This window comes from Lagenorhynchus albirostris, chromosome 15 (assembly GCF_949774975.1).
Source record: "Lagenorhynchus albirostris chromosome 15, mLagAlb1.1, whole genome shotgun sequence".
Lineage (NCBI taxonomy): Eukaryota > Metazoa > Chordata > Mammalia > Artiodactyla > Delphinidae > Lagenorhynchus > Lagenorhynchus albirostris.
In genome coordinates, this window is record NC_083109.1 from 81681982 (window position 1) to 81697279 (window position 15298).

The 15298-nt window shown below is 44.1% G+C and overlaps 2 protein-coding genes across 3 annotated transcripts in view; both read right to left on the minus strand.

The window, feature by feature from the left end:
• TMEM225B (transmembrane protein 225B) overlaps nucleotides 1–15298 on the minus strand; it is a 44555-nt gene that overhangs the window by 17484 nt on the left and 11773 nt on the right. Inside the window, exon 1 of one of the 2 annotated variants that reach the window (XM_060123512.1) lies at nucleotides 2160–2294. The exons of the other annotated variant lie outside the window; for it this stretch is intronic. The gene's annotated coding sequence lies outside the window, so the exon portion shown is untranslated. Of the gene's footprint in view, nucleotides 1–2159; nucleotides 2295–15298 lie in introns of those variants that run through there. 2 annotated transcript variants of the gene reach the window in all.
• Nucleotides 1179–11191, minus strand: LOC132505425 (zinc finger protein 239-like). The gene is made up of 2 exons (XM_060123510.1): nucleotides 11052–11191; nucleotides 1179–2522 (listed from the first exon to the last, which is right to left on the minus strand). Exons 1-2 carry the CDS (start codon nucleotides 11125–11127, stop codon nucleotides 1591–1593), a joined length of 1008 nt encoding a protein of 335 aa, XP_059979493.1. The 5' UTR covers nucleotides 11128–11191; the 3' UTR covers nucleotides 1179–1590.

The following is a 15298-nucleotide window of genomic DNA, read 5'->3' on the forward strand; positions in this document are numbered from 1 at the left end:
AGATTCACTCCACAGCCACTGAACACCTGTGTGCATAGCACCAGACCAGGCAGGGAAAGGTATACAAGACAGAGGCAACTTTCAATTTCAAGAGTCTACAACGTAAGTATAGTTTTCACCGATATTTTAGGTAATCACTAATCCAGACTAACAGGAGGAAAAATAATCTGATTTTTTGTAATCAAAACATAAACGTTTACAACAAAGTAGATATTTCTCTCAGATGCCTAGAATAAATCTAAAATATACTGCCTACTAGAGGTACTTTGGGAATCTTCTTTAATTATTAAAATATTCATGATAAATTGGTGCTCAAATTTTTGATTTTTAAAAATTTTATCAGTCGATCATGTATCACACTATTCAACTACTTTGCAAACTTTTCCCTCGATAATTACATGGTAGTGAAGCTCTGCCTCAGGTTATGATGGAAGTTTTGTTATAAAGGAGTCTGAACAATAGCTTTCCTGATAGGAAATCTTGAAGCTTATTATTGAGGTTCTTTTTTAAAAACAGCCAGAAGCTAACCATTTCTCTCTACCTAAACTTGAAATAAATGTGTGCTTCTCATAGGATAGTAAGCATGTGTCTGACTAGGATTCAATCAGAGAAGGAAAACCACGGCCCAGTAAAGGCAAAAAAGAATCCTGGGGAAGGTACACTAGTTTCATGTCCAGTGCCAGTGAGGTGAGTCAGCAGATCAGTGACATGTGTGAGCTACAAAATTACTGCTGCTTCTGTTCTGCCCTCCAGCTCTCCCAAGAATCTCCCTTGTAGACCACACAAACCGAAAAATACAAGAAAGGGAAATCTGACAAATGCACTTCAGCCTACCGGAGTTGACACGTAACAAAGCCCATGACATGTTATACTGAGAAATTACTGGGCTTAGAAAATTTGCCCATTTATTAAAAGCATCTATGAAATATAAAACAAAAAGAGATTCAGTAGCCTGCAGGACATTGAGGAGGGAAAATGCTGGTCCAAGAAGACCCAAGAGCCACTTCCACGTATAGTTACAACCAACAGGACAGATGAAATACAAGGAAAGCTATTGGATTCAAAGGTCACACTGCAGCTTTCCTGATCTATGAGTCTGAATCCAGAATGCCCTGATTCTTTCTTCCCTGGAATGGACCTAACCCATTCCATTTCTGGCAGAAGATTATGGAGATGTGAAAAAAAACCATAGGATCTCCCTCTGATGTAGATCCTCAAAATCAAATAAAAAGTAGTGCTAACTTAAGCTTCCACTTTAGTCATTCCTTCTGTAGTGTCAGATGACGCCCCTTTCGTGCCCCTCTCTGACACATAGCAAGGCTCTCCCCATACCCATCATTCCCCCAAAGCAAACTGGCTAATGCTGAGTAAGGCGGGAACTCTGTCTAAAGGTACTTATGCACTGAACACATCCATGAGATCTGTCCACTATGTGGATTTTCAGGTCTTGGTAAGAGTTGAGCTAGGACTGAAGGCCGTCTGCACTCACTACAGCCAAAGGTTTTCTCCCCAGCACGAGTTCTCTGATGTTCGCTAAGAGCTGAACTCCAAACAAAGGCTTTACCACCTTCACTTCATTCACAGTTTCTCTCATGAATGGATTCCCAGGTGATCAATAAGGTATGAACTGTACTTGAAGGTTTTCCCACATTCTTTACATTCAGAAGGTTTTACCCCACTGTGAGTCTTCTGGTGCTGAATAAGGTGGGAGTTCCGACTAAAAGCCTTCCCGCATTCACTACACTCATAGGGTCTTTCTCCAGTGTGAATTCTATGATGTTTGATAAGGAGTGAACTCCTACTGAAAGATTTTCCACACTCATTACAGTCATAAGGAGTCTCCCCTGTATGGACTCTCTGATGTTCGATGAGGTGTGAGTTACGACTGTAAGCTTTCCCACAGTCGCAGCATTCGTATGGTCTCTCTCTGGTGTGAACTCGCCTATGTTCTGTTAGATTTGAGCTCTGGCTGAAGGCCTTCCCACATTCGGTACATTCATAGGGCTTCTCCATAGTGTGGATTCTCTGATGTCGAAGGAGACTTGAGCTCCGACCGAAAGCTTTTCCGCACTCATTACACAGGTAAGGCATCTCCCCCGTGTGGATGATCTGATGCTGGATGAGGTGTGAGCTGCGCCGGAAGACCTTCCCACACTCACCGCATTCGTAGGGTTTCTCCTCGGTGTGGATTCCTTGATGCTGAATGAGATTTGAACTATGGCCAAAGGCTTTTCCACATTCATGGCACTCATAAGGCTTCTCCTGTGTGTGGATTTTTTCGTGCTGAATACGGTATGTGTTCCGTCTGAATAGCTTGCCACAAGTGTTGCACATTTGAGATTTCTCTTCCATAAGAATGTGTGGCTGTCGGATAAAGTCTGAGATATGACCAAAATTCTGTCCATACCCATAGGGTCCCGCATGTTTGTTTCGTTCACATTCCTCTCCTTCATGTGGCTGTGTCCCTACTTCAAGAGTTTTCTGCTTTATAATTAATTGATCCTCAGTCCAGGTCTCACCATCTGACGGAAAATACAAAAAAAGTATATGTAACAATAAAAACTCCCTGTGGGAAACAGGATGATCAAAGTATTCCAGGGTATCTGGTTCAAAAAAGTACGAAAAATGGCCTCACAATAGGAGGAAAAGATGGATACAAGCTGAGCAGATTTGGAGAAAGTGGTGGGGAAACTAAAGTGAGGATTTATATATGAAGTCCCTGACCAGACAGATATACTGGAATTAGCAGAATAGGAAAGCAGAGTTTGAGGGAAGTGGGATTATCTCAGAACACAGGAAGAGTGATGCTGGGGGCTCTGTGTGGAGAGGGGCAGGGCCTGAGCGGATAAATAAAAGAACCTCACACAGAGGTTCTGTCCACACGGTACCCTGGTCACATGCGTTGTCACTGTGGTAACAGGGAAGGCTCCCTTCCTGTAATCACACACCAGCACCTTCCTCACTCCTGTTGAGAGCCTCTCTCTACACACAGATGCTCACATGCTCATTCATGAACATGACATACTCGGACCTTAGATGCAACTTTTAGAAATGGTACAAACTGGGAGGATTTGCAAGAGGAAGGGAGGGGAGAATAGGGGGAAAAGTTGTTTAAAATATGAAGCACGGGGTAGTGAGAAATACTTCCAAATCTATTTCAACTCTAAGAGAACATACAAAAACCAATTCTGGGGACTTCCCCGACAGTCCAGTGGTTAAGACTCTACCTTCCAACGCAGGGGGCGCAGGTTCAATCCATGGTCAGAGAACTAAGACCCAAGATCCCACATGCCACGCGGTGCGGCCAAAAATTTAAAAACAAACAAACAAAAAATTCTGCACCCTAGCTGTATCTAAGGGAGACCTTAGAAAAACATCTCCTGTTTACTATAATACATTTCTCCTCTTAAGTTTTACTTATTAAATATGGCTTACTGAAGTGTAGTGATATTACAGAAAGAAGGCCCTCTGCTTTGGGGGATCTTTCTGGAAGAAGGGGGTGCTGAGGAATATCCAATGTAGTATCATTTCCATCAGCAGTGAAAGTCTAAAACATATGCAACCCTGATTTTAGTAGGGAATGGTCATTGTCTTTAAGGAATTTAAGAAGTATCTGGTCTCACAGAGCCATATTTACACTTGTTCTCCACCTCCAGACATGCCCTCATCTTCTGTACATTCAATTTGGATACTGGTTTTCTTACAAATTTTTTTGTGATGAGAACTTTTAAGATCTACTCTCTAAGCAACTTTCAAATATACTACATGGTGTTATTAACTATAGCTGTACCTTACATCCCTGGAACTTATTCACCTTATAACTGTAAGTTTGTACTTTTGGACCCCCTTCATCCAGTTCTTCCACTCCCCACCCCCCGCCTCTGGCAACCACCAATCTGTTCTCTGTTATCTATGAGTTTGGATTTTTCAGATTTCACATACAAGTCAGGTCATACAGTGTTTGTCCTTCTCTGACTTATTTCACTTAGCATAATGTCCTTGAAGTCCAACCGTGCTGTTGCGATGGCAGGAATTTCGTGTTTTTTATGGCTGGATAATGTTCCATTGTGTGTACAGATAGCACATTTTCATCCATTCATCCGTCGATGGACACTTACGTTGTTTCCCTGTCTTGGCTATTGTAAGTAATGCTGCAATGAACCTGTGGGTGCAGATATCTTTTCGAGAGAATGGTTTATTTTCCTTTGAATAAATACCCAGAAGTGCTGGATCACACAGTAGTTCCATTTATAATTTTTTGAGGAACTCCATACCATTTTCCATAATGGCTGCACCAATATACATTCCCACCAACAATGCATGAGGGTTCCCTTTTCTCCACATCCTCATCAACACTTTTTATTTCTTATCTTTTCGATGTTATTCTACCAGGTGTGAATGGATTGCTGGTTTAATGTTTTTACGTCCCCTTGCACGTGTGTTTGCCTTACTTGTCAGACAGATTGCAAGCTCCTGAGGAGCAGGGACTAGGGTTTCTTCTCTACCGCCCTGACCTGGCCCCCATCTGTCTTTCCAGCCTCATTCTGATCTTCTCCCTACACAAAGCCTCTTTACTATCTGTTGAACCACTCTACTCATAATATGTGAAGGCTGGGATGTTGTAGAGGATGTGCCTTTTATTTGGCCCACTGCCCGAAATTTGACAGCCTGCGCAACGTAGTCGAGGATGTCAATCTCACTGCTCTCAGGCCCTGTTCGATATCACCTTCTCCATGAAGGTGAAGGTGATCCTTTTCCTACAGCTCTTGAAATACTCATCTTTAAGTCATGTAACAGTCAGTACGTTTTATCGATCACTAACAACATGCCAGGTATAGTTCCAGACTCTGAGATACGTCAGTAAGCAAAACACAAAAATCCTCAAAGACCTTTCATTTTACTAAGGGAGATGGATAGTAAACTATGTCAATTACATACTGTTAAAAGGTCATAAAAGTGTTATAGAGGAAAAAAGCAAGGAACAAGGATTAGAGTGCCAGGGGGCAGTGGGCAAAAGGGTTGCAATTTTAAATATCACAGTCAAAGGAGGACTAAGAAAATGACATTTAAGCCAAGACTTGAAGGAGATAAGGATATGTGGGAAAGAGCATTACACATAGAAGAAATAGCAAGTGCGAGACCCTGGGTGTTCAAAGACGCAAGTGTGACTGGAGCAGAATGAGCAAGGGCGAGAGGAGTAAGAACTGAGATCAGAGACATAGAAGGGGGATCAGAGAACACAGGACCCTGTAGGCTACAGGTCTGTAAGAGGTTTATTTCAGAGTGAGATGGGGAGCCACTGGAGGGTTCTGACCAGAGGAAGACAAGAGCTGACACTTTACCAGGATCACACTGGCTGCCATGCTGGGTAGAGGCTGGAGGGAGGTAACTGCAGAGGCAGGACAACCAACCAGGCTGCTGCGATAATCCAGGGGAGAAATGATGGCGACCTGAACCAAGACGGTGGCAGAGGAGGTAGTAAGAAGCACTTGGATTCTGGAAAGAAACGTTGACAGTCGCATGGACAGGATTACTGGCTGACGGATATGGATATGAGAGAAACCAAAGTTTCTCTCTGGGTTGTGTAGCAGGAGGGATGATGTTCCCATCTACTGGGACGGGGGATATTCGTAGACCAGCTAGAGCATCTCCAATAATCGAAAAAGACATTTCCACACGATGGCTCTCATACCAGTTTCTTGAGATCAACCTATCCCAAACCTGCACATACACTTCTGGTGTGTGAGTACTTGGTACGATAGCCTTGCAACTCTCCTGTAACTTTAACATTTTTCAAAATAAAAGGGAGGGTGGTGCGGTAAATAATGACCAGTGACTCTCTTCTCTGTCCCCATATCCACTCAGTAAACAAAAGTACTATTGCTTCTATCTACAACGTAGCAATACTCTTTTTCCCCTGCCTTCCTGTTATCACTGCTAATATCCTAAAGTCAGATCCTAATCACCTCTCACACTAAACAAACTAGAATCTCTTCCTTGATTTGCAATGCTCATCTGCTAGCCTCCTGTTAAGCAAAGCTCACATACTTCAATTTCTGCCAAGCAAATCTAAATTCTTTGGCGTGGCATTCATTTTCCACACTCGTGCTCCGCTCTGCCTTTAGTCTATCCTCTATCAATCTACTCTATGCTCCAGTTACTCTGAAATGTTTCCTGAACATTTAGCTCCCCACGCAATTCCTTCTCCGCTCGACCTTCTTCCTCCACCTGGATCAGCCTCCCTTCCAACTTCACCAATCAAAATCCTATCCACCCTGCAAGAACCCAGATCAAAGGCAGCCTCCTTCCCCAAACTTAACCCTGCTCCAAACCCCGGCTGGAAGTGATTGTTCCTTTGAATCTCTAAAGCATACAGTTCCTGCCCTCTCCTCATGGCATTTAACCACATCGACTTTGGGCCTCTCCTTAGAAATATGTTTAGTTTTTTGTATGTGTGTATTCCCTTCAATTTATTTTGAAAGTACCTCTAGAATAAGAGGTGTCTTCCATTTCTTTTCCTCCGACCCCAGTACTATGTAAAGAACTCTGCACACATTAGGTGCTTTAAAATGCTCCTGATTATTTCCTAGCAATCCACTGTAAGGAAGTTCTACTCCATCAAGAGAAGAATCTATGAATCACGGAGGGCCCCACGTTGACCATTCATAAAGTCTTCAGGACTGAAACTCAAATAGAATTCAGAGAGGTATATCTCCTCATGGGTTTGAGCCACTTATATAAGAAATATCAAAAACTTGGATCCAAACTCTGATGGACGGCAGGACCCTCTGGAATACCTCTGCAGACAGTGGCCAGTCTGAGACAGAGCTAGAGAAGCCCAAGAAGAGAGCAGTTGCCCTGTGGAATAACAGGCTCATCAAATGTATCCCTGTGGGGCTTCCCTGGTAGCTCAGTGGTTGAGAGTCCACCGCCGATGCAGGGGACACGGGTTCGTGCCCTGGTCCGGGAAGATCCCACATGCCGCAGAGCGGCTAGGCCCCTGAGCCATGGCCGCCGAGCCTGCGCGTCCGGAGCCTGTGCTCTGCAACAGGAGAGGCCACAACAGTGAGAGGCCCGCGTACCGCAAAAAGAAAAAAAAAAAAAAAAATGTGTCCCTGTGGATGAAGGTTTAAAGAAACATTTCTAGACTGATTTGCTTCTAATTTAAATGGAGGGGGAAATCTACACAGTTCTTCAAGCAGCTTAACTACAAAGCTGTGTGATCCCAAGTACATTTACTTCTAACAGCAGAAGAAATGAGCAACGCTTCCTGTACTGGGTCAAACAGAGCCCTCACCCCCAAATTTATGTATACCTCAGAATGTGACCTTATTTGGAAATAGGGTCCTTGCAGAGGTAATTAGTTAAGATGAGATCATAATGGATTAGGGTGCACCCTAAATCCAGTGACTGGAATCTTTATTAAGAGAAAGGAGAGGAAGATTCAGACACAGAAACACATGGGAAAGAAGGCCATGTGACAATGGAGGCAAGACTGCAGCGATACAGCTACAAGCCAAGGAATGCGGAGGATGGCTGGAAGCCACCAGAAGCTACGAGCAGTCAGAGAAGGATTCTTCCCTAGAGCCTTCAGAGCAAGCCTGGCCCTCTTGGATTTCTAGCTTCCAGACCTATGAGAAAATACAGTTGTTTTAAGCCATGCAGTTGCAGTAATTTGTCATAGCAGTCGTAGGAAACTAATATACTTCCTGTTTGATTTAATCACTCAACAAACATATGTACCACGCTGACTATGTGCAAGATTCTGGTAAAGAGATTATAATGCTGTTTCAAAGCACAGTTAGGAATGACAACCCCTCCCTAGGTGAACTGCGGACGACATCCTCAAAGAATGACGTTAAGCTGCATCTTGAACTATGATCGGGATCAACAAGGTAAAGAGAACTGTAGGCAAAAGCAACAGCATATGTTAAGGCTCAGAAACATAAAAGGGAATACTAAGTTTAAGGTGCAGTGATAAAAAATTCAATGAGATGTATGCTCCATGTGGGCAAGAAGTAGGACATAGAGCAGAAAAAATAAGAGTAGAGCCAGATAATGAAAAGACAAAAAAACAATAATAAAGTCACTCTGAACAATTTTTTTTGAAAAACATAATGAAGAGACATATACGCCACACTCAGGATTTGAGACTTTATTCTATAGGCAGAGAATAATATGGGCAGCTGAGAGTGGGGGAAATTACCAACAGCACAGGGATGTGTCAATACTCCAAGGAAATAAAATGGGCCTAAAATGAGGAGGTGGTGGTGACAGGCAACAGTCAGGCCTTTCTGAAGAAAAACTGACAGGATTTGGTGGCCAAATGAATACAGAGGGAAGGAGAATGTAGAGGATGATCCAAGTTTTCTGGTTTGGGAAAAGCACCTACTAAAATTAGTCAAGGGAGTCACTGGAAGGTAGGGAGGTGGGGGATGGCAGAAAAGAATGAGTCCAGAAGTACACTTACATATGTCTGGTTCAGCACAGAGTGCAACCTGAAGTCTCAGAAGGGGACAGGATCACCCACGAGGGTGAAAGAGAAGAGGGCTGAGAACTGCTTTGGGGAAAATCAGTGTTTAAGAAATGGGTGGAGGGAATTCCCTGGCGGTTCAGTGGTTAGGACTCTGCGCTTTCACTGCAGTGGCCCGGGTTCAATCCCTGGTCAGGGAACTGAGATCCCGCAAAGCACATGGTGCAGCGAAGAAAGAAGGAAGGGAGGGAGGGAGGGAGGGAGGGAGGAAGGAAGGAAGGAAGGAAGGAAGGAAGGAAGGAAGGAAGGAAGGAAGGAAGGAAGGAAGGGAGCAGAGAAACAGGAATGGGAAAGACCCTGAGAAGGCAAGTGGCAGGACCAGGAGAAAACGGTGCTTCCAAAACCAAAGAACAAGAGTTTCAAGGAACAGTGATCACATCAACAGAAATACTAAAGGGTCAAAAAAAATTAGGGATGGGACTTCCCTGGTGGCGCAGTGGTTAAGAATCCGCCTGCCAATGCGGGGGGACACGGGTTCGAGCCGTGGTCCAGGAAGATCCCACATGCCGCGGAGCAACTAAGCCTGTGCACCACAACTACTGAACCTGTGCTCTAGAGCCCGCGAGCCACAACTACTGAGCCAGCACGCCATGACTACTGAAGCCCACACACTCTAGAGCATGCACGCCGCAACTACTGAGCCCATGCACCGCAACTACTGAAGGCCGCGCGCTCTGGGGCCCGTGTGCCGCAACTACTGAGCCCACAGGCCTTGAGCCCGTGCTCCACAACAAAAGAAGCCACCACAATGAGAAGCCCACGCACTGCAAAAAAGAGTAGCCCCTGGTCACCGCAACTAGAGAGAAAAGCCCACAGGCAGCAATGAAGACGCAACGCAGACCAAAAAAAAAAAAATTTTTAATTAAAAAAATATATTAAAATTAAAATTAGGGATAAAAAAATATATGTCCAGTGGATTCATTAGTTAAGCCACTGGCAACCTGGATATAATCAGTTTCGATGCAGCAGAAGCAGTGCCCTGCACCAAGTGAATGGCAGTTACAAAATTAACAGCAACTGGTGAAGACTTTTAAGAGGTATGATAGCAAAGGGAACAAAGGTGATTACACCCAACTTCCCTCTATTACTTAGTCAACCACCAAGTCCTACAGGTTTCCACATCTCTAGCATGTGTTTGTTTCCTTCCTGGCAGCCACCAGTCTGCTTCAGAAACCTGATGGAGGAGGCTGCCCTGCACTGAGCTTTCAAGCATGGGACACTGGGATGTGTGGGGTTTGGGTAGGCAGAGAATGTAGGAGACAGCGACGCAAAAAAAGGACACAAAGGCACAATGGTGGATAGTGCAAAGTGTTTTCAGCATTACCTTGTGCAGACACACGAGTCTTGCAGGGTCTGTCTGGGGGAACACTGAGATAAAGACTTTAAAGTTGGGTTGAAACCCCACTGCAGAGGACCCTGAATGCCAGGTTACAGAGAATGAACTGAATGCAGTGGGCACTGTGAACTAACACAAATAAATATTTTAGGATGGCAACTAAGGCACTTGGCCTTAGAAAGACTAGCAGTGAGGAGCCTGTGATAAGGGCCTATCCCCTCTTACCTAAACTCTGATTCTTTTCTTACTCTAAATTCTTTCAAGGCCAAATATATGATTTTCTAAGGCCTCCTGGGCCAATACCCAGTTGATAGGTGAACGTCCACATTGTTTATTGCCCTGTAGTCTCTCACAGATAACTATTCCAACTCAACTCTAAGCTGGTGTGTGGTGGGGGGGGGGCAACAGAGGTACGTTTTCTTTCAACTTAGTCTCAGCACCTTATAATAATAACTCAATAGAATATCTGAGTTAAAAATCAGCCTAAAACAGAATTAGAAAGCTAAATATGTGAAAGAAAAGTCCTCCAAACCTTAGCCATCTCAAAATCTATGATGTGGATTATCTAAGCCTTTGTCCCTCAACTAAATAATCCAAATCCACCTTTTTTTAAAGGCCAAGCATATACGAGATAATGGTGGGATGGTAGATTGAAATTTAAATGTTGATGTTTACAGTTTAACCTCATTTTCCATCAGCAGGTGTCTGGCCTGTCTACTGTACTCCACAGGCAAGGTACCCTCTCGAAGTTTACATCCTGGGTGGAAAATGTATCTTCCCTAATGAAGAAAGGCAGGTTCGGGGGAGAAGCCCACTCTTTTCCTGGTACTTGGGGTATAGGACACACTTGGCTGGGTTCATTCATTCTTTTATTCACACAACGTTTACTGAGCCTCTCAAAGGACAAGCAAGTTAACACGTGCTGGAATAACAGAGCCTCAAAACTTAGTGCTATGGACAGTGCTGCTGCAGGTCTGCAGGTCTGTCTGCTCCACACATGAAGAGAGGAAACATTAGTGATAGGCTTTATTTACATGTAATAGAGTTTTAGATTAAAAAAAAAATCAGTGTCTTGCACCAGGGTAATTCTAAGCGCACGGTTAATCGTGTCCATCTGATCTGAGGCCGCGGTGGGAAGGACAAAGTTTAGACAAAGAAAGCAGCTAGGTCAGCTCTCCTCACCCTTGCTCTTTCGAGGCTCCTGCTCGAGGGACGGACACGGGGACTCCGGGGACGTCTGCTCAGGCAGCTTCTCCATGGGCCGGGTCCAGTCCCCGGTGCCGCTCCAAGGCCAGGATCTTCTCTAAAAGGTCTTCAGAACCCGACCCAAGGAACGGGCAGTCACTTCAGGACAGAGCGAGAAGAGGACAGATGTAGGGAAAGCTGCCCGTGCCGTAGGTGCCGCTTCCTGAGAGGTTCCCGGCCTGGGGGCGGTCGGGGAAGCCTCGTCTTCCCTGCAGGCAGACTGAACCCCGCCGCGGGGAGCGCCCGGCCGGCCGGCAGCGCGCCCCACCCCGACCCCACGGGATCCCCGCTGCCCGACCCTCTCCCGCCGCCCCAGCGGTGAGCAGCAACACTCACTCGCTCAGCCGGCCGCACATTCCGGCGGCGTCGGCGACCTCGGCCTCCAGGGGGACTAGAAACGCCTGCTCCTCGGCGCGCACTTCCGGGGCCCGTCTAGGCAGCTCGGAGGTCTAATCTCGATCGCGGGTTCCCTAGGGGCCGCTGGGGAGCTGGGTCCAGAGCGGAGTCGGGTGAGGGGCTTCCTTGGGCGTTTGTCCTCCTTCCCAAGAAGGGATTGAAGGAGGACAGAAAAGATTTCTCTATTTGCCCTCCATCGCCCAAGTGGACTTAGGATCTAAATTGGTTGTCTCTTCTTTCTCATCCCCAGTGTCCCGTGTGCACCCCATTTGCCTCCTCCGCTCTGCTCCACCCATCTCCACATGCCTTCTTCAAGATCACAGGCCACGCTGACCCTGCTGGGCCAAAACCTGTTATCTACGCCCTCTGTCCAGCCTGTCCTCCTCTCCCTTTGCCGCTTCAACTCAGCCTCCCAGTTATGCCTGGAGCATATAAACAAAGAGGAGGAACGTACTGGTACCAAAGGGCTGAAAGAGGAAGAAAAGCCGTAGAGATAGGATCAAGATCCAAACAACTACTGCACCTGGAGTACAGGTTTGCAGAGGCGTATCTGATATGCTGAAGCAGGAAAAAAGGATAAGGAAATGAGCTGTTCATGATAGAGGATTTTCCTGCTAAACTCAAACATAACAGCTACCAGTTATGGGGCACTGAAACTGAACATTATCTCATTAACCCTCACAACAATCCCACAAAGTTTATACTTTTTACTATCTTACACACCAGAAGCTGCACAGCTAGTGAGCAATCTAGAGGCAGGATTTCAACCCTGGCCCGTTCAAACCAGGGCCTGGAGGCTAACCACACTCCGGAGAGACAGTGGAGGAAGACGGGGGAAATGCTGTCTGCGGGACATAAGCGACTGCGGGAAAAACGTTCGTAATTACGTCCAAGTTGTAAATTTATTAACATGGATGAAATACAAATATAAAAGGGTAACCATTTTCTTAAAGAGAGTGGGATGAGGCAGCAAAATAATTCCAAAATCAGTATTTTCTTGTTGATTTGTACAGAGCACCATCTATTTGAAACCATTCTTAAGTCTTGGATTTAACATCGGTTCCTTCATGCACTCATATTTTGAAGGGAGTGTTAAGACTTGATGCCGCATGATAACGAATGTTAGAGGCGTGTCAGTTTGCCAACTCCAGCAGGAAGTGCCTGTCAGGAGGCAGTTCCTACCACACAGACCACAAATGCCTAGTGATTTCTCTAGTCATATTTTAAGTTCTCCTAGCTCAGGGTGTCCCTCCCTGAACAATGCTAGTCCTGCACTGGTAAACGCTTGCTCGTTGATTTCCTCTTTTTTAGATTTTATGCTAAGTATCTCTCCTCCGTTGTAGCGTTTTTTATATTAGTATTTACATTAAAAACTTCTGGGCATTTAGTATATGACCAGTAGCTTTTACATTACCTCACTTAATTGTCATGCTATTAACAACCACACTGTATACACAAGAAAACTAGAAAGGCTAATTAAGTAAAATGTCCAAAGTCATATAGCTAGTAAAGTTCAAACATATGTCTCATTCCAAAGTCATCGCTTTGACTCATTCGTCTTCTTTACTCAATGGATTGTTTAATGCATTTGATTAGGTTAACTGTATCCACCGGCTTCCACTAAATATTGCCTGCCAACTGTATTACTGAATGAATGAAAGGACATAAGATGTTACATACTTGGATGTGAGAAATTCCATCGTTTCTGAGACAACACCCTATGGGCTTCCTTTGAACTTTGTTCTCAAATCCTCAGTTACCCACGTACTATTTCCTAAGGTGAGGCATTCTCCAAAGAGCTCATTTATTACTGACTTGAAAATGCCATACTCTTTCCTCTGCAGGCCTTCTGACATGCTCTCTTTTGCCCGAAATACTCTCCCTGCTCCACTCTCAGCACTCTCCATCTCTAGTCTACCGATCCACTCTTGCTCAAGCCGAAAACCTAGGAATCAAACTTGATTTTCCCATTCCCCAGTTTGCTCCACCACTATAATATAGTCAGAGGTGATAGTAAACCTTGGTAAGGATATGTATCCATTAGTAAGTCCTAGTTGGCAGAAAAATTAAGAATGCATGTGGGTCATTGAGAAATGGAAATATAAATCTAGTGATGGCAGTGGGGGTGTCTTGGCAGAAGATGGGAATTCAGGAGATTTGACCTGTAGCCTGTCGTCAGAATTGTCAAGCCTGTTTCAAAGGGTGGGGCAGGGGGGTTCTAACTAGCTCCCAAAAGATACTGGGATATTTTCTCCCAGCTTCCCAGAGAGCTCTGGGAGCATTTAGGATCAGCTGCAAACTAATGGTGAATCACTGGGTGTGTAACAGGGAACAAAGAACTATCAAAGAAAACGTCTCTTCTCTAGGTTCTGGGATGTGTCCGATACCAACATCACAATGATGGAAAGCTGTGGAGTCAAACAGCCCTGACTTTGAGCTTACTGTGTGACCCTACAGGTTTTTCAACCTCTCTACACCTCAGTTCCTGTGTAAAATGGAGCTGGTTCCCTTGCAGAGTTGTTGTGAGGACTGTTTGAATATGTGCATATATATATACATGTGTACGTAGGTAGGTGGACAGATAGATAAAATTAGGTGTCCCAACTATTAGATTTCTTCTCTTCCCTCCCGTCTTCAAGGCTAAAAAGACTAAGAACACAAACTATACTGGACCAATTAAATATCAGCAAGTTTAAAGAGACAAGTTACTTGCCCTCAAGGATTATTTTGGTTTCTCATTTTTTAAAATGTGTTTTATTTATTTAAAAAACACATTCTGCCCAGCTCTACTGAAACCTCAAACTATTTACCCTTAATGTGCCAACAGCATCCCAACCGAATAACCCTTTAAATTGTAAACACTGACTTTATTGCAGAGGTCTGTGGAAGAGCAAGCTTTGTACCTGTACGAAGGAGAGTGATTTATTCCCGCTGTGAAGCAGGTTTCTAGAAGGAACTGAGTTGCAGCCAGGAAGGTGATTCTAAGATTCCCAAATGCTTCTGGCTGAGGACTTCAGATTTTATTTGAAACAGATTCTCAGAGTACCAAACACACCTTTATTCAAGTGGAAGTACAAAAGCACATTCCTAAACCAAATGCATACATGTGATTTTTACATTTTCTGCTATTTAGAGATTACTTAATCCTCTGTTTCATAATCACTGGAGGTGATTACCCGTGTTCTCTATCCGTAGGGTATATATGGTCATAGACAGGAAAACGAAAACATGCATTTTTCATATGCTTTTACATTTAGATCATTCATTTAGGTCCCTACCGTGCCCTGATGAGATCCTATGCTTGCTGATGGCTAAGAGGTAAAATACTGTGGTAGAACTACCCTAGAGGTTATTAGCCATAAGAGGCTTACAGAGTAAGCAATGAATTTTTATATATTTGTTAAGGATCCCTAGAGAATATTTTAACATATGAATTATGAAAGCCTCAATCGCCGGAATGACAACTAGAATTTTAAATAACACTGTCTTATTCACAAAATATGTTGACGCTTAAGATGGAAAAATGCAATAGAATGCTTTGACATCATCTAAAGAATCATGAACTCTTGCTAGGTGTTATGACAGTGACACTGAACTCTGGAGCCAACATCTGTGCTCAGTTTCATCAATCAAAAAAAAAAATGTTATTTTATATGGCCTGTAGACTCTAGTAAAATACAAAAAATATGATGATGTGTAAACAATTAAAAACGGGTAATGAAAAACTGTAATGGTTAGATTTTACAGGCATATCTGCCATTCTTGAAATATACTATAAAGATATTACA